Here is a 24210-nt window from a genome sequence, read left to right on the forward strand (position 1 = left end):
GACTGGTAAGCACTTAGCTTTATTTCACCAGGACAAACCAAAACTCAGAGCCAAGTTCTTCTTTCCTTAAGTGTGCTTAAGCAAGGCCCCTCAGTAAGATGCAAGTCAATTTTTGAAGGGGAATTTTACTCTGAACAAGATGGTTGAGCGGGCCAATTTCTAAATACGTTAATTTCAAAATACACACTCTGATGTCACTGGACATGTTTTAAGAACTCTCTCTCTCATTCACTGGTCTTGTCTGTACCTGGAAAAAGAACAGGTGACGTCCCTTCCCAAAGAATCTATACTATACTTCCCATATCAAACAAATTAGAATTTGGAATTCTTTTCCCCCAGTAGCAGAAGACATTTTTCCCTAGCAAATCCCTTGGACATCCTCTTCCCCTTCAGATATACATTTCTTAGGGCTTGATATGCACAACTACACCGTTACTGTCTTCTTACTCTGCAGTCTTCTCAGTTCCTCCTGATGCTCCCAAATTTTCCCTTTTGAACTATAACCTTTAGCATTGTTTCCTGACCATGGTGATTGGAACTTTAAGGTCCCTTCCAGCCCAAACTATTCTGTGATTCCTACACTCAGTTCATTCAAAGGCATCCTTGGCAGGTACTTGAAGATTGATTTGGTCAGTTCTAATCAACTACTGTACTACAGATACAGTCAATGGACAGAAAAACTGTTGCTAACTCAAGGCAGGCAGTGGGACATACCTCCATACACCCTCTAGTATCTTCCTGTCCTGTGATCTTTTCCTTCTGATCTGCCCTCTCAGTTGTGATCCAAATCAAGCTGGATGTCCCTGTGAAGTCTTGCAGGCTATGCAAGACGACAAAAAGGGGCCTAAGGGGGTTCAGCAGAAGAAGGGAGCTCACATTACCCTTCAGACCATGAAAGCATTCCCATCCCAGCTAAGATGAAAAAGCGAAGATGACAGGCCATGCCAGCTATAACAGTGATAACACCCATCTCTCCCAAATTCCCCCTTAACACAAACATTTGCCTTCCCTCAGCTGCTGGATCCTGCTCTTCTCTCCTCAACCCATCACCCCTCATCAGCACACTGGATTTTCAAGACCATCTGCCTTCATGTGGGCTGCAGCAAACTGGAAAAGCTGGGGCTTCCCCTCACCTATATGTTTCAAACAAACAGAGAGAAAAGCAGCAAAAGTGATGCTGTAATACTGCTGCACTTAGTGCTGTACAGAGGAAAAATAAAGAGAAAACAATGCAATAATAACATGTGAACACAAATTCCCAACTGCTGGGCAGCTCTGCAGAGTTAGGAGCAGCAGAAAAGTAAAGAGGTGAATACTTTAATATATGCTGCTCCTACAGTAATAAATGATTACATGAGTTTTGCAGAAAGAATTTAAATGTCACATTACAGGCTACTGCACATAGAAGCCAGCAGTCAGGCTATGTCATCCACCCCCACACCACACTTTCCTATCCACCAGTGGAGCAGAGGATCCAGACGTGGCCTGAGATGAGATGCTCAGCCATGCACACCTCCTCTGTCCCCAGACCAAACTGCATTTCCTCATGCAAAACCCTCCACCAGCACATGCCTTAAAGGGTGCACCCTTTTTTTTTGAGGTAGCCCCAAAAAACACCAAAACTGCCAGCCTCTGAGTACAGCAGAGATGTGCCTTACATTACAACAGTGAAAGCAGTTCAAGAAAAAATGCTAACACAACAATTTCATGCTGAATTTTTATTTCAATGTTATGCAACTGCATAAGTATAAATAACTGTGTTCAATATATAACAATTATGACATCCATAAGGAGTTTCTCAGAGAAAATAAGACTGCAAACACTTTATTGCACAGACCCTAACGATTTTTTTTTAACTTTTAAATTTTTTTTGTAAGCTGAGAAATCTACTGCAGGAAGTCTACAAAAGAACACATCAGATCTATAATCACATTAAGACTGACCAAGAAAAACACAGGCAGGAGGATCTCTAACAACTCACTTATAAGGTAAACACCAACAAACAGTTACTACATAAACACAAGCTTATGCACTGTTACACTTCCAAAATGCAAAGAACTTATTTGTCAGAAGTGATAATACAAAATATTCATAAAGGTATACTGTAAACAAAAGCTAGATGGGTTTTAAAAGAAACAAGAGGATAGCTGAAAAAATGCAGACTGTAAACTAGGAATTATCTCCCAGACAGAAATGTTATTTGAAGTGCATTAGCATTCACTTGTATTAACTGCCAAAGCACAGATGAACTGTAAATGTCGAGACCATTTTATTTTTAAGACTTCTCAAAAATTATTATCCACTGCTTACTAGCTCTTTTCTGAATGCATCAAAGGCAGTATTAATGTTCTAGTGCCACATGTAAAATCAGGAGTTATTTGTGATACTGGATTTTCCTTACAGGTTTGCTGTAATCCAACTCAACAAATCAGTATAATAAAGTTTTCAGCAGAGGGAAATGAATTCTGCACACTGTCTGTTGTCACACAAGTCTCCAAGTCAAGATTACACTGTGCTTTTACAAAAAATTTTCTAGCTTTTGAGACAGAAAGACAAACCATAAGCATTGGTGAAAAATGTAGGGCCCTAGCTCTACTGTGGCTACAGAAAACAGAAATAAGCAAAACAACCATTCTATTGATCCCCAATTATTAAAACCCATGCACCTGCAAGGGTATTTCATAGTGCTTCTGTACATGTTTCAAATTTTACCTTTCATCCCTCAAAACAAGCTAAATACTCCACACAAAAATGATCAAAGTCTACAGGTTCCACTGTATACAAAATTTAAATAAGGCTTAGCAAAAGTAAAAAGACAGTAACATTCTAGCACCAAATAGCTCCAACAAGTTCCTTTGTTAAAAAATGCTTCTTTTATAATTACAGTATTGAATTTTTTTTTGCATACAAATAAAAAGATTATGTTATGAAATGTATGGAGCTACTCAATGCATTTCAAAATGAATATGAAACCCAGGATTACTTGCTAAAAACAGCAAGTTAGGTCTACAACATAAGGCCCCAGCTATGTATGAAAATGTGTCAGATAGCCTAAACTTTTCTGAGGATATGACACCGAAGTGTATTTTTCCTTTTTACCTTACTTGTCATAAAATAGAAAACAGCTACCAGCTGTATGACATGAATTAAACAGACCTATATGCCATAATATGTATTCTCTAAATGTATTAAGAACACGGATGAACATGCTAGTACTACCAGTCATGTGCTTATACTTGAGCCTCACACTGTAAGGGCCTGAATTTAAAAAAGCTCAAGGAACTCGAGAGGATTGCAGCAGAAAACTAAGCACATGGCATGTGCTTCAGAAATTTCAGCCTTGTCTGAGGTGAAAGTCACACAATACACTCCCAACAGACAAGACAAGAACCATCATTTCACCAGAGAACACAACTCTTGCTGGGATGCCCTGATAATTAAGTGGTCTTCCCACAGTTTTAAGGACATCTACTCTACTCAGACTTTGTGCAGCAGGGAGATGCAGTTACTTCTTGTGTTAGATCTGGTGAAGCAGTCAGCCAAGAACAGTACTATCAAAATCAGATTATTAAAAATACATGTAAAAACTCACAATAGGTCACCGTATTATTCTGTACTAGTATTTTTTAGCCTCTATCTAGGATTTTTAGTTAGTAAAAATGTGGCCTGTTTTTCTTTTTTCCCAGTCAGACCAATGCTTGTGCATGTCCATGCCAGCTCTGAATTTTAGTAATTTGGTTTCATATTCGAGTATGGCAAATACGTGGCAAAGCAACTACCTTAAAAAGGGAAAGAGTAAACAACGCAACCAGCAGCAAAGTATAATGCTACATTCAAACCCCAAACACATTGCTAAGTATTTACAGAAGAAGTATTTTCAACAGCTCTAGGCTGTAAAGGTATTTTTGTACAAATACTATGTGGTAACAGTTTTACCGGTTACAATTGGAAAGGCATTTTGAAAAAAAGTCCTCTCTTTACATATCCCCTTGTATTGTTTCTTCAGTGACATGAAAGCTTTGCCGCACAAAGACACGACACAGTGCTGGTTTAAAGGCAGTACAACATATTGAAATTGTTTCAGCTAGTGTTGAATACACACTTGCCAGGTCTTAAGAGTTAACACGTTTTTTTGTGTGCACTGCTCCGTGAAACTTCCTTTCCTCGACGCTGCCGAGCTGAGTCTTTGTCATCTGAAAGTGCGTTAGGGCGGTCAGGTGTGGCTGCTGACCTAGGTAAATCTTTACCTACATTCTGTTTTCTTGAAGCAGACTGCTGAGTCAGAACAGTATCTTTTCCCTTTACATCCACAGTGTTAACGAAAAGAGGCTTTCCTTGATTTCCAGGTTTCCCCCCAAGGTTTGAAGGAGGGTGGTGGGCTTCTGCTACAATAGCGGCACTGTGCAAGGCCATCAGTGAAACACTCTTAGTAATTTCTGCCTTACTGCTCCCTGTGGAAGAGGTGCTTTTCTTACTTAGTTCCTTGCAAGTTGCAGGAAGCTCTGATGAGCCTGGTTTAACCTTTGCTGACAATGCCTCACTTTTGGCTGAAACAGATGAAACAGATACTTCCTGTCTACATTCAGATAAATTGGATGAACAAGACAGTGGCTTTCCTGGTGTTGTAGCCACACGACAAGAACTCTGCCCACTGGCAGCCGGCAGATGTTTTATTGCAGTCTGCTTGTTTGCATCCTCTGGCTGTTTCTGATTAACTTGTCCCTTCCCTTTTATATCTTGAGAGATTTTGCTACTTGTGGTTGCCTTTTCTGCTCCCTTCCCTCTGACATCACAGGTTGTGAGACAAAGAGTAGGCTCCACTTTCCCACTGTCAAGCTGAACGTAAAGTGCGTCAGTGCATATTTTTCCTTCAGGTCTTTTGTCTGCAGCGATCATCTCATTACCAGGACTTCTCTCTGCCTGTTTGCTCAGTGAGAGGCAGTCTTTCACAGTGGATAACTTTGGAGTGGTGGTTTGTTTTTCACTGAAACGAAATTGCTTTTGATCAGCAGATTCCCCCAAGCCTGCTGCTTCTTGCCTCTGCATCTGCTTAGAATTCTCTGGGCCTGCTGGTAGTGGGCCCACAGCAGAGGATTTGGGTTTGGTGTCAGGGGCTGTGCTGCTCATTTGGAGGGTGGTGACTGAGCCATGGTCCAAACCCACAGGCCTTTCAGCCTGTACATGTTCAATGTTCGTTCTTCTTGAAGAGCCTGGAACAGGAGAAAGGTGATCTAGGACACCTTTACTGGCATGCTTTCCATCCTTCCGGGAACTGGCAGACAACTGAGTAACAATTTCTTTTTCTTTTACGGCTGGAGCACATGGTTTTTGTGACAGTATCTGTTTATCCAAAGACTTAGACTTGGAGGAACTTGTATCAGAGGCTGGCCTGGGTTTATTGCTGCTGCTTTCCACACAGGTGGCAGCAGGCTTCAGGTGTTCTTGAATGCCTCCATGAACTTCTATGGTGCTATGTCTGTTTACTGCCTCCTTCACAGCAGGAGAGTCTGAAGGGTTAAGTTGCTGCCAAGGAACTTGGCTGGACTGCTCTTTCTCACTACTATGAAGCCTTGTATCAGTGAGTGACTTCTGATCTTTCTTTCCCATGTCTTTAGCACTGTCCTTCTGCACAGAAGAAACTGGTGCAGACTTCTCAATTTTATGATCAGAATCTCTTGAGGGTTGCACGGGCCATTTGGATGGAAGAGAGTCACTCTTTGTCTCTGTGACAATTTTCTTAGATTCAGCCTTCTGCTTGGTTATTTCCCTTTCCACAAAACTTTTAGAAACACTGCTGTCATCTTTGTCTAGCTGTTTCAGTGATTCTTTGCCATCCTTAGGTTGTGCCTTGGAGCCAGCTGGCTGTGTTTTTCCTTGCATCTCAGCTGGAATGGCAAAATCAGCACAATTTTTTTCATTGCTCTTGGAGCAGGTGGTTATCAGGACGTCTGAGACAGAAACCTTCAGAGATGACTCCCTGATCACTTCCACCTTTGCAGGGATAGGCTCACAACCTCTGTGGGATACTGGCTGTTTGGCAGGCAACTCTTTCTGTATTTGCTTCTCTTTTCCTACAGCTTTTTCAGGAGTGCTTTGGCCAGCAAAAGGTTTGGAATATGTTTGAGCAGTTTTAACACTCTGGCTTTGAGTAACACAAGACTTTACCTCCATTGAATGATCCTTTTGTTTTGAAGGGGAGGTATCTTTCTTCTGAACAGCTTCAACAACAGAAATACTGCCTTTAGTGGCCAGAATAGAAACCTTTTTCTCTGTCACTGCTTCTGTAGCCACAGAGATGAGTGGTGGATTTGGACAACTCTTGCCTACTTGTAGGACCTGAGGCTCTGCTATGTTGACTTTGCCAGATTTTGGGTAACTTAACAACTGCTCTTTCTGAGAGACCATTTCTGCCTTCCCACCACTCCCTTGTAGTACTGGGGGTTTAGGAGATCCCCCATCACTGCTGGTGCTGCTCTGTCCTTCTGGCAGCACACACAAAGGCAGCTCACTCTTCGAAGCCTGTGGCCCAGAAAGTAACGCAATATCTAGCGTGCCTTCTATTGGCTTCAGACAGGAAACAGACCTCCCATCAAGCTTATATTCTGAAGGACTTTTTCTGACAGGAGCTTCAGAAGAAATAAGAGCTGATTTTTCCACGCTCATGTCTGCTCGGCCACTCAAGGTCTTGAGAGGAACAAAAGAAACTGAGTTCATCTGAGTAGCATGTGCACTGCCAATAAATGCTCTACCATCTGCAACTGCACTGGAGTCCTGCTGTATGTTCACAGGTCTGCCTGTACTAAGTTGAAGGCATTCATGAACATTAGATGTCATCTTAGGTTTTAGCCCTGGACAGACACTGTCATCTTTTTCTTCAATAGACATTTTCTTTCTGAGATAATCAATATTTGCAAGTTTACCATCTAATCTTTCAAATTTGACAAATTCTTTTGTTGGTACAATTTTATCTGTGTTTTCTCCCTTTCCATTAAGTATCTTGTCAGAGGACTGAGGTAGCACATCTTGCAGGGTACATGAAGGGGAAATTCTTTTGAAGTCATAAGAAATATGACTGAGTTCATTAGGGGGAGGCCCATGAGACAATATCTGTCCATCTAAAGCAACACTATCATTTGATCTCAAGTTTGCATTCTTTTGAAGGGTGTCTTTGAGTATGCCACCAGCTGACTGGGTCTCCACAGTAACAATTTTCATTTCAAACTGGTTTGATCTTTCTAATACCTTCTGGAATGCTTTTTTCTCTCTTTCTTCCAGTCTCAAGGTATTGGGATTTTCTGGTTCACTGCTAGGTTCATGTATAGCAGCATTTGCTTTTTCAGCAAAATCTTGCTTTTTCATAACTACCTTGACCTTCAGCTTCTCTCTGTCTAGCTCATCAATGGATTCCTGTCTACCCAATTTTCGGGAGATGGGTCGTTTCAAGCAGCCCTGCTCTGCAGGCCTGACTCGTGTGAGTGATGGCACATCACTAACATTCTCCTCCAAGCTCTGAAGAGTTACCTCTCTTTGAGACAGTTCTCTATTCACTTCTTCCTGGGTCACTTCCAGACTGTGTTTTCGTGAACATAAGTGTTTTTTATCACTGCCATAAGAGGGTGCAAGTTTCTCTTCAGACTGGACTCTCTTCAACAGTGGAGATCTTGGTGGCTCTGCACTCTTTGGCCTGACAATATGCCTCACAATAGTTGGAGGTGAGTGCATTTTGCTAGGAAAAGACTGAGCTATTTTTGTATTTCCAATCGAATGTCCCAGCAACGGCGATGGAGATCGCTGAGGAGATGTTGGCTGGGGTGTTGGAGAAGGTGTCCGTGCGAGAGGAGAAAGGGGAATGCTGCCAGCTGATTTGCGCCTTCCTGATCTGTATCTTTGCCCACCAAGCTTTGGACCCAAGCCATGAAGAGTGCTGGGTCTTATGTGCCCTGAACCAGCTGGAGAATTGGGAGCACTGGAACTAGGGGAGCTACTCTGAGAAGAGTTAGTACCTACAAAAAGAACAAAAAACCAAGCAAACAAACATAAGATTAGCAAGACTTTTCCTATCTTGTCTAAATGTTCAGTGAGAAGCAGAACAAAAGCCCTATGCTGTCTCCCACTACAGTGTTCCAAAATCTGGAAGGTTTTAAGTGGAAAAGGTTTTAGGCTGCAAAACCTGCATCATTCCAATTACATATGCTGTTTCTCCCTTTCTCTCTCTTCCATCATCCCCTTTAAGTTATCTCTTGCTTTTACTTAAATAGAATAACTAATGCTTTCTGACACTTCAAAGCAATGATCAAGGCTTTCCAGATAATTTACCTTTGCCAAGGGATTGTACAATAGCAGTCAATTCCAGTACACACTACAATTGTGACAGAAGTTAAAGAAGAAAAAAGGGGCAGGCCTTTAGGAGTCAGAGAGATACATATTTTAGCACACAGCTAATCTTTTCAGCAATAAATCTGCATTCATGAGTGCCATCCTAGCTCCATTATGTAGCAACTTTTATCTCACTTTCACTCTGTTATCTCTTAGGCAAAATTCTCTCTTTTGCTGCAAATATGGACTTTTTATTATTCAACTTTCAGCCAGCGGACTGAGCTTTAAACTAGGACAAACTTAAGAGATAATTGCTTTTTAGGTGCTTCTGCATCATAAAAATACCTTTTGTTTTGCATCAGGAATCTGTTTCCCTTTTCCAGACAGAAAACAGCTGTTCTATGATTATACTTGTCAGAGCTGACTGCTCGTAGGAGAGCATATCAGATCTGGGGAAGGGGGGGGGGTCACAAAATGTAAAGTACTCTTCCAGTGCTTTTCCTCTGCTCTCCACTGCTTCACACTCACCTGATGGAAAATCAGGAGTGGAACGGTAGCTTGGTGTAGGAGATCTAGGAGATAAGCTGTGGGTGGGAGACCCAGGCAAGCTCTCCCCTGAAGAAAGTGATCGGTTCAGGCAGGAAAAGCTTCTGCTTGTATGAAGAAGAGGTGAGGGCTGCTTTGCCAGCTTTTTAAAGAGAGATCTTCTCCTTGTGTGAGAAAAACACAGCATTAATCATAAGTTAAGGTGCACAGAAGATACTATTAGCACAGGCAAAATTCTTGCAAGCTGACACTATGAAAATAGTAAATCTATCTTTACATGAAAGCAAACCACACTGCAGACTGGGAAGTTCAGAAAGCATCCTGATTCACTAATAGGTGGGATAGACACTGTAACTAATTTTATTCATACTAAAATTTACTATATTTCAGAAGAACGTCTATCTCCTTATGAGTATAAATCTTTATTTTCTAAATTTAGCAACCTATCAAAACTGACGAAGTACCTATAAAGTACTAACAACACATTTATAAAATACACATGAACGTATCATATTAAAAACGCTGATAAGCACTAGGACTAAAAAGTTTAATTAAACAAGTGCAAAATCATATAGTTAAGCCAAATTAAGATGCAACCTCAGTTATTCACTATTTTTAGAGTTTATTTCAGCAGATCTAGTTTGGACAAAACAAGATTTGGAAGGCCACAATCTCAGAAAGAAGGTAGCAATACAGAAGATGAGAAAAAGCTGTATTAACTTCATATTTTAAATTTATTATGTATAGACACACACACTGTGAAAGCAAAGGACTACTCACCTCTCTAAACTCTCCTTCTTCTTGGTCTTCTTACTGCGCCTAACCATTCGGCTCCTGTAGCTGTTCCGCCTGGCAGGTCCCGTCTTGATGGAAGTGTTTTCAAAAGGAGTTGTCATTACTGAGACTTTGTTGCCACTCTGCCAAAATGAAAGAAGATGCCTTAAGTGTGAGTGATACGAATAACACAAGACAACTTTGCCTTACACTGAATCTACACCATACACACAAATGCAAAGAGAATCAACTCCAGAATAAGAGGTGTTTCTGCAGGGAACCCTGTGCACACATTGCCATGCATAGTTAGTAAACGAGGATTGGGAAGTTCTCAAATTCTGCCGTATTTCCCAACTTCCTCCATTCAAGCTCCAAGACAAGGAGCAATTCCAGTAATTGTAGCCAGACAGGAGGACACCAAGGATTAACCAAGACTGAAAACTTCAAAACAGAAGCTTCTACAGAAAAACCTGATTTTCCCACAAAGAACAGCTGTAACTGCACAGCGGTCCACTCACATCTCAAGACACCAACTGTTACAATGATGAAACAGAGGAGAAAAATTAAATCTTCATTGGCAATCCCAAACCACATTTTTATCTTGTTCAAAAGAGTTAACAAGTATGATTAACCTAAGCTTTTTAGCACTGATTGTGCAAAGAGATGACTCAAAAAAAAAAAAGTATTTTCTGCTAGTTTTAAAAATCTGTAGCTTCTGCTCAGCGCTGTATATCCCTACAGTGAACTTCCTTTTAAAGAAATTGAAATAGCCCAAATTAATTTATGATACAACCCAACAAATTAAGTTATAGATAAACAATGATCTCTTGTTTTGCGTTTGCTCTTCTATGTAGTGAGCAGGGTTGTCATGTTTCTTTTTCTGTTTCTGACCTAGACAATGAGAGCACAGCTGACTGACATAAGTCACAGAATTTTCTCTTACATATTTCCTTCAAAATTGGAAAACTTGGAAGTTCTTCCTAGTTTCAGAGAAATAAAATAAAGACTGAAGAAAAAGTGTATTTTTCATCTTTCTTTAGCGTTTTATTTTTCCCATGATCTCACTGCCTTCCACTGCTTTTTTTGGACTTCTTTTATAACTGACTACTGACTTTGAGCTCTGCACATAACACCATAAATTGTTAATAATATAGGAAGCAAATATACAGCTGTCTAAAGTAATTCTGACTTACATTAGCTTACCCTGGAAAGATTACATGAAAATGAGATATGATGAGCTACAGAGAAAATAAAAGGGTTTTTTTTTCTTTTTATTGGGTGGTTTGTTTGTTTCCATGGAAAAACTGTGCCTTTTTAATAGGACAGACTTCAGAAAACCACAAGAGAAAAATGTGACAGATTATTCATGAAAGTCCAGCTGCAGGATGAGATTTTCATTAATTGAAGAAGCTCTGTCAGACATGCCTGAGTATACATGAGACAAAAACCTTTTGGGCCCTAATATGAAAGGCAACCTCCTGTATAGCAGGCAAATATTTAATATTTTTTGTTTCTACTTTTCCTCACTGATTTTCACTTTTAAAGAAGAAAAATGAGAGGTATCATCATTGTCAAAAGCCTGAATTACCTGAGGAAGATGCAGGCATTCGATAACATTCTTGAGAATGTCAATTTTTTTGAGAGACAGAGATATCTCTTTGTGCCATTGCCTCAAATTTACTTCAGCTATCTCTCAACAGTGCCAGTCTATGGCAGAAAAACTAAAATCATAGCACAATATAGGAAAGTTATTGGCCCTTCTCCAGATCTGTGGCAAGAGCAACTTAGAGTTTGTACTTCTAAGAACAATAAAATTGAGTGACTAATCTCAAGAAATCAAACATAACCCCACCATCACTGGTGAAAACAGCAATCACTTTAGTATCCTAGCTGTCCAAGAGTTACCTTTAACAACAGTTCAATGACTTCTGTATGAACAAGACCATGCACTGGCTCTCCATTGATATGAGTAATCAGGTCTCCAGCTTTTAAACCTGCTTGGTAAGCTGCACCTCCTTCTTCCACATTCTAAAAAAAAGAGAGGAAGAGAATATACACAAAATGAACCCCAAACCAGCTGGCAATGAAGAAACTTACAGATACTAAGTTATGTAAAGGAAGAAAAGAAGAAAAATACCTTCAGCTCTTTCACCATCCCCTACTTACTCCAACTTCGTATGAGTCTCCCCTACTTACTCACACTTTATATGGGGCCTGGAATGGTTTCAAAGCTCACTGAAACACTGCTGGTTGCTATGGGTATTAAGTAAGCTCTGTAAAACAGGGAGTTCTCATGCATAGTAAGAAGGGGTGGTTCACTACCCACTGCAAATTTTCAGAACTAAGTGAAGATTTTTAGCATCTGAAAATGAGAAACACTGTAATTAAGGTAATGCTCACATGCAATACTCTAACCACAACTAAAATTAACTCCACCATAGGGTTAAGGATTGTTTCTATTTGGTTCAAATTCACCAGGCTTCCCATTAGAGGGGTTGGTGCAGCACAAGAGTGACAAAGGACCAAAAGAAACTGAATTGAAATATATTTTGAAGGTTGTTTAATAATTTTTTATATTTCTAAATGAGTATTTTAAGTCATGCAGACAGGACTGAAGACTACAATGCAAACAGAGCTGAACAACAAACTTATAATACTTTAAAAAAGCCCAAGGTTTAACTTTTACTGCAAGGTACCATTTTCCCCCTTCCTTTCACTGGTGTGATGTTACACTAGTGGCAAGAAATAATTTTTTAAAATTTATTCCATTATCCACCAAATATACCCAGTTCTCCAGATTCACTACTCTTGATGGATTAATAGGTCTAAGGGGTAAACAATATGAATAAAAAATGAATAATACACTACATCAACACTGCTACTTCAAAATCTACCATACATATTTAAAACGTGAAGTCTTTTGGTAAATTTGTGATAATTTTTTTAGGATAGTTGAAATAATTTATATATACATACTATCTATGTACATGTAATTTAAACCATATATAAAATTATAATTTGTTACCAACATAAATTATAAAAAAATGCATATATATATATACCTAAGTATATAATTATTTTACAATTAAGGAGGCTGACAACCAAAGAATTGCTTTAGCCTCTCTCCCACTGTGTAGTGAAGAGAGGATGAAAAAGACATGATTTTTCAAGACAGTCAATCTTCTTCCTGTGCCATACAAACCTCAAAAGTATTCACAATTCCAAACAAACTGCACATTTCTACACAACAGAAAATCAGTACTTGAGATCAGCTTATGTGTGTCTTGTTAAATAGTGCTGATTTTCATGAATCCATTAATTTATGATTTATGCAGTTTAATAAACTCCACCTATTTTTCAACAATTTCTCTTTACAGTCTCCTACATTTGCAAATCCTGACCCAAATCAAAGAGGGTCTGCACTAAGCCTTTGGTTTTCTAAGACATAATACTCTGAACTCAAGACACTATTTTTCAAAACTGACAAACTTGCCAGAAGTTAAGTGAAGTTGCAGAAGTTCAACACCACATGTAGATAATGCTTCTGCCAAAAATGCCTTGTTGTCTTCCCTACAGGCAACACTGCTCTTGTATACAGGCAGAGTTTCATTCTAAGAAAAACTGCTTGGCATATCATTGTAATTTACACAGTAATTGTTAACAAAGAGATGCCATGGGTACAAAAAGTATTCTGTGGCCACGTATCAGCAAGAAAACATGCATTATCTTACCCAAACAATGTGGTGCACAGTGTAGATATCGCTGTCACCCACGTAAACCCTGATTGCTCGGATGGTAAAGCCATACTTTTTCCCTGAACTGTGAATTACAATCGGCTGATGAGGACTTGCAGCAGCAATTGATGAATCACGGCTGGGAGATGAATCTCGGGACGATGAAAGGTCAGATGACAGGGAATGAGGAGACATAGGACTTCCCAAAGGAGAAACACCAAACACATCTGGAAAAAAAAAATCTGCCTATTACACTCTGAGCCCACACAAATTTCATTTGGCTTAATGATATCTTTATATTAATATATGTCATTGTCTTTGTCTAAACTACCAGTCCTCCTCACCTAGTGTGCCTATTAGTGAATGAGAAGCTCAACAACCAGATATTAGAATTTAATTATTTTCCCTGGAGTGTAAACTGTATTGTTTAATGCAAGGGTTAACTTGTGACATATAGACTGCTTTTTCCTTTTGCACAAGAAAAACACTCATTGCTAACTTTGCAAGAACTATTCTCAGCCTCTTCCTAGCAAACATGGATGAAAAGAAAATCAGAGTAGTGTAGCAAATATTATTATGAATACACCCAAAATCATTCCCCAGCAATGTTTAACAAACTGCTAGCTGTTTTCTTGCTTTCAGTTATATACAAAAACAGATAAAGACTACTCCAACTAAACCACAGTATCTACTGGGTACCTAGGGCAGTAACTCAATGTTTGTAAGAAGCCTCCATTGCTACATTCTGCTACATCATGCAAAGAACACAAGAGTTTCTTCCAACAATACCAACTACAACTTCGTTTTAGGTTATTGTTTTGAATGCACTTTGTGCTCAAGCTTGTGCAAATGTGAATACAATTGCAGCACTGTGGACTTCAGTTCTGGACAACAAGAAAGCGAAGTACCAATCCTTCATACAAAACCACTCAATATTACCGTTATACGTCCACTTACAGCATTATTTCTGGCTCCAAATTTTGAGCACTTGATCTAACTCAGACTAGTACAAGTAGAAGGCTACATGCTATTTCTATTTTTTGACACTGCTCTCCTGTTTATCAGCTTTTCGTACGGGGGATGAGAGAGAACAAGTCCTGTGCTGCTTTAACAAACATCTGGTTTTGAGGGCTAGTTAAAACTAAATCTACAACCCTACTGTCAGATGGACCAAGGAATGAAGTTGCATCCTGCTGTGCTTGCTCAAGATGAAACACCATTAAGTTGCATTTTTGCCTGTCAGAGAAGGCCCCTCAGCTGTAGTGTGAGCACCATGACTTGCTGACAAGATTGCACTGACTAGTTATGCAAGTGAACAACAAGAGAAACAAAAATGAGTGACACAGAATCAATTCTGGACTATACAGAATCTTGCATTTGCATCATAAGCCTTCACAGCATTGTATAAATCATTAACATTTCAACTAAAAGTATTTATCTCTACCTCCTGGGATCATAAGGGACAAAGCACTTGCAGAAAGGGACTTTGTGACTTTTCCAGAGATCTTCTTTTTCTCTGTGCTTTCCAATCGCTGTCGAGCCATGTGCGATGCAACTTCACCAGCTGGCTTTGAGGAGTAATCTGTACTGTCCACACTCTCATTTCTTCCATTTATTTGATCTAAGTGTTCTGAGAAACTGCCAACTGTACAAAGAAGAAGGGATAAAGACATTGAGGGAAAACTTCGGTAAACTTTGCATTGAGGGAATATCCTTTTGCTAATGGACCACAGAAAAAATAAACTACTCTCAAGTGTAACTGGTTAAGTGTAAGAAGAGGATCACACAGTTGGAGTTATCACTGCAGCTGCTGTATTAATGCCAACACCATTACACAGGACCTGGGGGATAGCAAGCAAGACTTGAAATACAGCACAATCAACATCAAGGTTCTAGACAAGGACAGAGATGGATGGCCGTGAGGAAATTTTTTCCTCCATGAACAGAAAGGAGGGGGGAGGAAAATGTGGACTACATGGGAAATCAAGGGCTTGAGAATAGAAGGGTGTATGTTGAAAAAACTCAGTGAGGTACAGAAGAGAAGGAAGCTGAAAACTGGTAGATGTGTAGATATGAAACTAAGGCCCTGAGTCTACTGAAATGCAACAAGTATTTGAGCAGGGAGACTATGCTCAAAATCAATTAAGTAGAGAATGGTTTGCAACACTTCCTCCTAGATTTGTAATCACCAAAGTGACTTCCACAAGTCGAAGAAAATCCTCTCAATTCTGAAAGGTGTACATTGTAGTGAAGTCTTAATTAAAAACACACAACGCGTAGTACAGAGTGTTAGACCTGATCTGATCCCAAACCAGATCCCTGTTGGGACGGCTGTTTTTGAAAGCAGTTCTGAAATGCATCACTTCTAAATCTATGAATGCTACTGCCACAAGAAGGTGGTCTGCAACTGTTTGTAGCATCATCAGTCAAGACACCCCCTGTGAATTACCTGATAGTGTGGAGCTGCTGATTGTACTTGCTGGAGTGGTTACTTCAGGTTCATCTTGCACTGTTTCATCGCTCACAAATGCAGACTTTTCCTGTTCCTCCCGGGGTCCCCGTGAGCTGGTGGAATCATCCTGTTCTCCTTCAGCTGATACAGACAATTTTGGAAGCAAACCAGAACTGCGCTGCTGCCGGCTACTGTCAGTCTCAGATGAGATGGATGTAGATATTTGCTGTCTGCATAACAAATAAGCAAATTCTCATTCAGTTAATAAATGAGGAGGCCTGCTATCTGACAAACAGGATGTAGACGACTTGCTGTACACATCCTTCCACTTACATTTCAGAATATTCTGAACTCCAGCTTAAAGATTCCACAGAAGGCAATGCTACACTTTTTGTTTTGTCTCCTGCATCTTCCTTTTCTTCACCTTGAACTTGAGTGACTCGATCTATACTACTAAAAACCTATTAAAGAAAAAAAAAACACAGAAAAATTGAGTATCACTGACACATTTGATATTAAAAAAAAAGATATGTGAGATCTACAGTTCTATTATTTTAAATGCTTATATAGTATTTCAGATTGTAAACTTCAAATTTTTTTAACCTTTTCAAATTTCCAACACTTCATTTTCTTAAAATGCTTTCTTGGCTCCTCATGTATAGGTATACAAATATATATATATATATATATATATATATATATATATATATATATATATATACAGCCTCTTCTCATTATGTATTTATCAGTTTTCTCCTCATTTCAAAGTGCGAACCAAGACAGTAAAGCCAAAATCCTGGGTGTTCTCTTCCATTATTATTATTTCCTGCCAATTCACCTCCACTGTATTTATTGCCTCAGCATGCTAACCATTACCTTGCTTTTTCCTTTGGTCAAATGTCACTAAATTAATACCTACCACACAGTAGTACTGTAATACTTGCTATGCACCTACAAAATACCCAGGACACAACTGGAGCAACATGAAAACTATGTATAAAGAAACCAATACAAAGAACACATATTAGCATTTAACAGAACGCTTCCTTGACACTTTCCGTTATGCAATAATGAGTCTTCTACAGAAAATATAATCATATTTATGTAAGTTTCCATTAGTATATTAAAGATTCAAAATGTAACTTTTCTACACAATCTTCCCATATTTTGATTTAATGGTATTCATTGTATTCTTGCTCAATTTCAGTTAACTTCATAGTTTCTTGAGAAAATAAGGCCCTATATTTCTCCTCTGTATTTAACATTTCCAAAATTTGCAAAAGTAGAACAGTAAATACTAAGATGACAGAAATTTTTACTTACTTTTGAAAATCTGTGTGAACATGAGGAGAACTGTCTTATCTCTAAATTAAAATCTTCATCATTGGTATCATCTTCTTCCTCAGTTTCCATATGGTGGTATTTCTCAGAACGAGCTACAGACAAGGGCAATAAAATATCTGAATTTATCAGGAAGAATAGATACTATGTTTTAATATTAAATAAAAATCTAGTTCTATTAGTAAGATTACTTTTGCTGAAGTGTCAATTCACTGGTAAAACTGCAAACTGCCAGTAATTCTGATAAAGGAATTTAAAAAGCAGTAAGCAAGAGTCAAAGACAGTGATTACTTTAAACAAGTGTTCATAACTTTTTTTGATACCATAAAACACCTACTGTCAAAGTAACTTGTGTCATCTTCAGACTCCAACTGTGGAATAAATTCTGCTTTCTGCCTCAGCAGACTATTCCAGTCAAGGCTCCTGAAGAACTGATGCTGCTTTACTTCATATGCACCACCTGGAGGAGCCAGAGGAAAACATTGAGCAAACTGAACCAAATCCTCTAACAGTAAATGAACTAAACAGTCACGGAAAGGCATAGTCACCACTGTATGCATGAATATCTACTACCCATTCCCATTAGAAATTCTAAACCTGTCAGAAATAGTCCCTGCCACTGTTTTCTTGTGGCCATTAAAGTTTACTGCCCTATCTTCTTCCCCTTTTAAGATTTTTATTCTTCCAGATGTACTGATCTGTTAGCTACATATTAGTCAGAATCATTGTATGTAGTTCTACAAATATAAATATGTGCAATAGGTAAGTACAAGTTATGAAGTAATGCAGAATGATTCTTAATAGTTGCTCAATATAAATACTATTGCTGACTTAAGAGATCTTTCCATGTTTTATGACAGCAATACACAATTCTATAGGAAATACCCTATAATTTCTCTTATTTATAACTGCCTGCTCATTTAATGTGCATTAAATGATTACACTACTTTTAAAGTCAGAAAACTACTGTAAGAACACAATGAAATACTGGAAATTTTGCCCTGGGAAGGCAGAAGATGGTATTATTAATAGACATACACCTAATTCTAAAACCTGAAAAAGTAACCTGCAGCAGCAAGACCTGCTGTCAGCTTGTTTTGGGTTTATGTTGCATGGTTTTGCCAGCGGGGAGGCTACAAGGGTGCTTTATGAGAAGCTGCCTTCCTCTGTATGCAACACAGCCACTGCCAGCTGGCTCCAAGATGGACCCACTGTCAACCCATCAGCATTATCTTGGATAATGCATTAAAGAAGGGGAAAGACTACTGCACAACAGCAGCCAGACCATGGTGGTGCAGAGATCCACCTGCAGCCCATGGAGGACCCCACAGTGGAGCAAGGTGTATCCCTGAAGTAGACTGTGATCCCGTGCAAAGGCCTGTGCTGGAGCACAGCTAGGACCTGTGGCAGAGAGAAGCCCAAGCTGCAGCATGGTTGCTGTCAGAACTTGTGACCCCATGGGGAACCCATGCTGGAGCACTCTGCTCCTGAAGATCTGCACCCCATGGGAGGGACCCACATTGGACCAGGGGAATAGTGTGGGGAGGAAGGAGCGGCGGGGGCAGCATGTGATGCACTGACCACTACCCCCATTTCCTGTCCTCCCACGCAGCTTGGAGGGAGGAAGTAAAGCAGTAGTGTTAATTGGTGATAAATTAAACTAACGTCCCTGAGTTTCAGTATGCTTTGCCCATGATGGCAAAGCACCTTATCTCAACCCACAAGCCTTTGGCATATTTTCACCCCCACCCAGCTGAGGCGGGGAGAAGACTTGGTGGGTACCTCCTGGCCAGCAAGAGTCAACTCAACACACTGATACAGCATGTATGTCAAGGTTATGGAGAGAAAAAATGAAATCTCCAGGAATGGTTTCTAAGTCAGCGTTAGGATTTCTAGATTGGGTTCTTTGCTTTTCATACTGCACCAGGGAAAAATTCAAAGAAGCCAAATCTTCCCAAAGCAGATCAAAATCACATGTCATCATAAGTCACTAGCTAAGCAGTGAATATTCCTCTGAACACAGTAATGGGATATTACATCAGAGCTGTATTATTCTTGATTGGTATCAGACACTTCAAGCCCAAAGAAGTCTTTTTAGTGCTATTTTCCTTCTTCAAAGTAAGTATACTATCCACCCCTCTTCTTTCAACTGGCCTTTGCCACTCAGGTCTCCTGAGCAAGTAAACTATTATGATTTTTACGAAGTGTTATGCAGCTTGCTAATACATATTAAACAGACAAGACTGTCACTTGAAATGCGTGGTTGGAGCCTGGCATAAACCATGGTATTTTTCAGTGCCCATGTGGGACCTGTCACACTGCAGCCTCCATTTCTGTGAGCTGATTCTAGCACTTAAAGATCCTACAACTTTGTTGTGGTTTCTGAACCCCCTGCTTCAAAGAAATAGCTGCCTTATTTCCTTCTTCAGACTGCGAACTGTTAGAGAGACCAGAGGCTTTAAAGAGCCTCTGAGCACCACAGGTGCTTCACACTGTGGCACTGACCGCTTAGTATTTAAGGTAGCTTCATCTCACCCCATTCGCTTTCTCCACCAACTGTATAGCAACAGACACAATTTGCAATCCACTCCTGATCCAGCCTCTCACATAGCAACAGTCTTCAATTAACACTGTATTTATCAGGAAAATCATCCTGGCAATGAAACAGTACCTGGGACAAGTCTACTTAAAACAAGGGAATAAAACTACTGGATTTTCATTTTGCCTTTGGCATTGGTGCCCTCTGCAGCAGATGATGCAAGCAGCAAGTGAAGAAGCTACTGGGGCATGACACCTTCCTCAATCTTAACTTGTTCAACATGGGGCAAGGGACAGCAATAAACTGCTGAGTGCCATTTAGTCCAGACCATCAGTTACAGTGAAGTCTAAGGGTTGCTCACACAGAACCCAGCCATTCATTGTGAGGCACAATGCAGCTCATTCATATCAGTCACATCATCATGCCTTGAGGGAAGCCAAAGGAAGATGTGTGATTTGGGACCATGTCAACACTACCGAGGGTCTGGGTTATAATCACATTTCCCCTGAGCAGCTGTGGTAACACCAGTTATGAGCTGATTCCTAAGTCCTCTTTTTAATTAGGCCTAAAAATATGTAACACAATTGGACTCAGTTTTGTGAGCAATTTGCCAAGTACTCTCATGCTGACTCAACCTACCACTTGGTTTCCTTAGCATCCTAAATGTATTTCTGTTCATGGCATACAATGTTCACTGTAAATAAGATTATACCTCTCTATTTGGGCTCATTTATGCAGGAGGCTTTTTTTTTTCTGTGTTTACCTAGTGCTTTGCCTAAAGGGATGGCAGTCAGTGACTAGGGTTCCCATACATTAACACTTAAAAATTACACACAATATTCATTACTGCCTCTCACAGAAACTCCCAAATAAATCCTGGTCTATCAACCAACAAATAAACTCTTATTACATAAATGCACAGTACCTTCATTAGCCTATGGAAGTGTTAATACTTCCTTAACATTCAGTTTTATTTTAATTTTTTTTCATACAGGCAGTAGTGCTTGATTAATGAGAATGAGAAGACTTTGCACCACACAACCTCAGACAGTCATTACTGAATAAGGATTTGAGTACTCATCACCCACCTTAACACGGGGGGAAATTAATATGCCAGGCTAAGATACTTCTGAAAAAGGAAGTTGTGTATTGATTCCCCTCCTAGATTTCTGTATTTAGTCATTTAATACTGTATTAATGAAGAAACCCAATTCACTGACTAACAGGGTCTTTGAGAAATTTCTGTTATATTTATCAAATTGGGAGAAGAGTAAATACAAAGGAGCCCATGTAAATCCCACAAAATCCAGGACAGATATCATCACGTTAAGTTCCTATTACTGGTCTTAATCTATAAATTATCATGGCATATTATGCTACTGCATGTCATGACAGATGTTTCCCAAGCAAAAGAAACAGGTAAATAAAGGCTCCCAATGCTGAATACAGAAACTATTTCTAGTAGATTAACAGTTTAAAATTAGTGCCTCCTAACCTGTTCCCAGTCTTTCCAAAGGATTCTGCCTAAGTAGCAGAGTAATCAGATCCTGGGCATCTGGAGGTGGTGCTTCATCCTTTTCAGGCCAGTTGATTTCATCTGAAAGAAAAGAAAGTTGCTTGATATTGCTGAGGTCTGATCCCAGCACAAATTGCATTAATGCTTTCAAAAGCAACCTAACAGCAAAGCAGAGTTAAAGCAACTTTTTCAACTTACTCTGCAGCATACCAATTATTTCTAATTTTTATACTCTCTATACAGACCGCATTAACATACTATATTCCCATTTCCTTTGGAAGTATCACTGAACACAAAACTGTGTTTAGCAGCAGAATGCATGAATGCTTGGCTAATGGAAAACTTTCAAATATTAGCACAATTTGTATGCTCTCTCTTCCCCCACCAAATCAAGGTTTAAACTGTAGTTATGTTCCATGGAAACTGTTGTTAAGATGGAAACTGCTGACCTGACCTGGCAGCTGCTGCTCACATCTGTGTTCCTTCTCTAATGCTAGTAGGCTCCCTGAGGTCAATATTCCCATGACTAAAGGTCAAGGTGTCAGACTGTACTCTGGCAACATATATGGCAATGAAGTTTTTTTCCAAGTCTCATACTTCCATACAACCTCCCTCTACTGACTCTTATACTACCATATCTTTTGCATTTTTGCACATGGCAAGCTGGAATTAAACCAATCAAGACAGGATCACTGTGTATGAACATGAACTTTCTAACAGCCTACAAACAGCAAGCTTTGCCTGATTTGTAGTGGAAGCTGCCTCCACAAATGTAATATAGTGCAGGTTTAGATAAAACTCCAAAGAAGTTTCTTGGGAGGTACAAGAATTTTGGCATCAGAGAAACAGCACACTTGGAGCTCCAGAAACACAGAAAACTGTTAAGGATTTTGTTGTCATTTTATGATCTAGATTTCTATAAAATAATCATAACTGGATAAATAATCATCAGAAGCTACATGCAGGTTTAACCTTCATATTTCAGAGATTAAGGAAAGGTACTGATAAAAACAGACATGAAATGTAACCTGTTTCTGAGGCAATATTTTAAATTCTTATCACTTTAGGTATATAAGTTTACACTGAGGCCTCCCACAGCTGTCCTTGCACAACCTGAGGGCAGGAAAAGGCAACCTACAATGTAAAAGGAGGCAGCAAGATTTTAAAGTAGAACTTTGACAGAATGTAGATTTTGCTCATGGAAACTGGAAGAAAAATCTAGACTACAGTTTCATTCTTTAAGATGGCTCTTCCAGTCAAATAGAAGGAGATAATTTATTTTAGCAGAGGAAACATATCCAACAAGAGTTCTCCTAGAGATACTAAGTATTTTTTCACTAAGCAGGGATATTTCAAAGAGAAACAACTGACAAATCAATAACAAAACAAGAAACTGAGCCAACCAACAGTCTTGTAGAATGAGTGGGAATAGATGATGTTTACAAAAGGACTTCCACAAATAACTTCTGTAAGATAAACTGACACATTCAAACAGACAAAGATATTTACAAAGGTCTCAGCTAGACTGTAATACATGACAGTATGTTTTACTGTCAAAAGGTAAAATTAATGCCACATGCAAAAAAAAAGCCTCATGTACAAATTTTGTCATTAATTTTAAGACTATTCCCTCCCCTTCTCCCAGTCAGGGAGTATAAGGATAAAAACACAGGTGTGTGTGTCTGAAAATGCAATAAAAACTTGAGTTATTTCCACGTTTGCCTGCCTACAGCTCCACTGCAGTTTAAATCTGATTTGGAAAATAAAGCATGAATATGTATTGCAGCCACGGGGCACCCAGAAAACAGAAGCATTTGCTGCTTGTGTTAATTAAACAGTTGATTCTTCTTGCCACTCAGGCTTCTGCATATCACATTAGAAAACAACATAGTTATAAACCCATGAAACGTAGGATGTCACATGCATTTTAATAGTTTACAAACAAGTCTGGCTTTCAGCTTCAGAGATAGAGGAAATAAAGATGATGACAGAAAGTCTCCTTTAGTACAAAAGGGGATTTGTTGCATTCTCACAGGATGAGGAATCAGAGATGTATTCTTAGCTATTGGACTTTTTAAGCAGACCATAAAACAGACTGGGAAATTCTTAGCAACAGAGGTGCCATTCTGTTAACCTTGTGTCATAAATAGTAACCCTCTACATCTATGCATTTGGGAAATTTATGGAAACAGCAGGTAGGATAGTAAACAATTCTGTTTAATTATCTTTCAGTTTTGTCACAAGACACACAGCAATACTTAGGGTCAGTTTGTAGGTTAAGATCCAAAAGGTTATTGAATTTTAAATGGAAGAAGAACAGCTGCTACAGGAATAACACTACACTCCAACAATCACCAATGAAAGCATTAACAATCTGTGAACTGAATTAGTTTCCTTCTTTTTCTCATTATTTATTATTTGGGAGACATTTGTTTTAGAGTTTTATTACATCTTTGTTGATTTCTTGATTGTGCCACGAGGCACAATTTGCCATCCATGCAAATTTATTTAACTGTTTCTTCTCTGGTATAATTTCTTTACCAAACACAGAAATCACTAGTGCATAGGGGCACTACATTTTAACTAACATAGCTTCTCTCTTCCAAACAGTGCAGCTTAACCCCTGGGCTCTACACAAATGAATTTCTGTACTTAGAAGAGTAAGTTCAGCTTTTAATCTAAATTAATTGTTACTGCTTTGATAGCAGATTGTGTAGTCTATGACTAAAACTGTAATATATTTACTATTAACAGTTTTTGGGTTTTTTAGTGATCCTCACCACTGATTACTTGTCCAAAGAGCTCTTCTGGCGTATCTCCAAAGAATGGCACACATCCAACAAGAAATTCATACAGAATAATTCCCATAGCCCACCAATCCACTGGTTTTCCATAACCCTGTCTTAGTATCACTTCAGGAGCTATGTATTCAGGTGTACCACAGACCTAAAAGAAAGAAAAAAAGCATGATGGCAAAGCAAGTCTTAATTGA

The 24210-nt window shown here is 39.2% G+C and overlaps 1 protein-coding gene across 11 annotated transcripts in view; it reads right to left on the bottom strand.

The window, feature by feature from the left end:
• Positions 1–1531: 1531 nt before the first annotated feature.
• Positions 1532–24210, bottom strand: part of MAST4 (microtubule associated serine/threonine kinase family member 4) — a 276947-nt gene continuing 254268 nt past the window's right edge. For 9 of the 11 annotated variants that reach the window (XM_030968186.1, XM_030968185.1, XM_030968184.1 and 6 more), the window contains 12 exons: positions 23999–24164; positions 21198–21299; positions 17501–17623; positions 17146–17258; positions 16156–16283; positions 15820–16052; positions 14815–15015; positions 13368–13597; positions 11542–11664; positions 9643–9779; positions 8845–9026; positions 1532–8003 (listed from right to left, as the gene is read on the bottom strand). In XM_030968186.1, the coding sequence (XP_030824046.1) occupies positions 4120–8003; positions 8845–9026; positions 9643–9779; positions 11542–11664; positions 13368–13597; positions 14815–15015; positions 15820–16052; positions 16156–16283; positions 17146–17258; positions 17501–17623; positions 21198–21299; positions 23999–24164 (5622 nt within the window). In that variant the 3' untranslated portion in view covers positions 1532–4119. The remainder of the gene's footprint in view (positions 8004–8844; positions 9027–9642; positions 9780–11541; positions 11665–13367; positions 13598–14814; positions 15016–15819; positions 16053–16155; positions 16284–17145; positions 17259–17500; positions 17624–21197; positions 21300–23998; positions 24165–24210) is intronic. The other 2 variants (XM_030968193.1, XM_030968192.1) reach the window with 1 other exon arrangement.

The sequence above is a fragment of the Camarhynchus parvulus genome, chromosome Z (assembly GCF_901933205.1).
Source record: "Camarhynchus parvulus chromosome Z, STF_HiC, whole genome shotgun sequence".
NCBI lineage: Eukaryota > Metazoa > Chordata > Aves > Passeriformes > Thraupidae > Camarhynchus > Camarhynchus parvulus.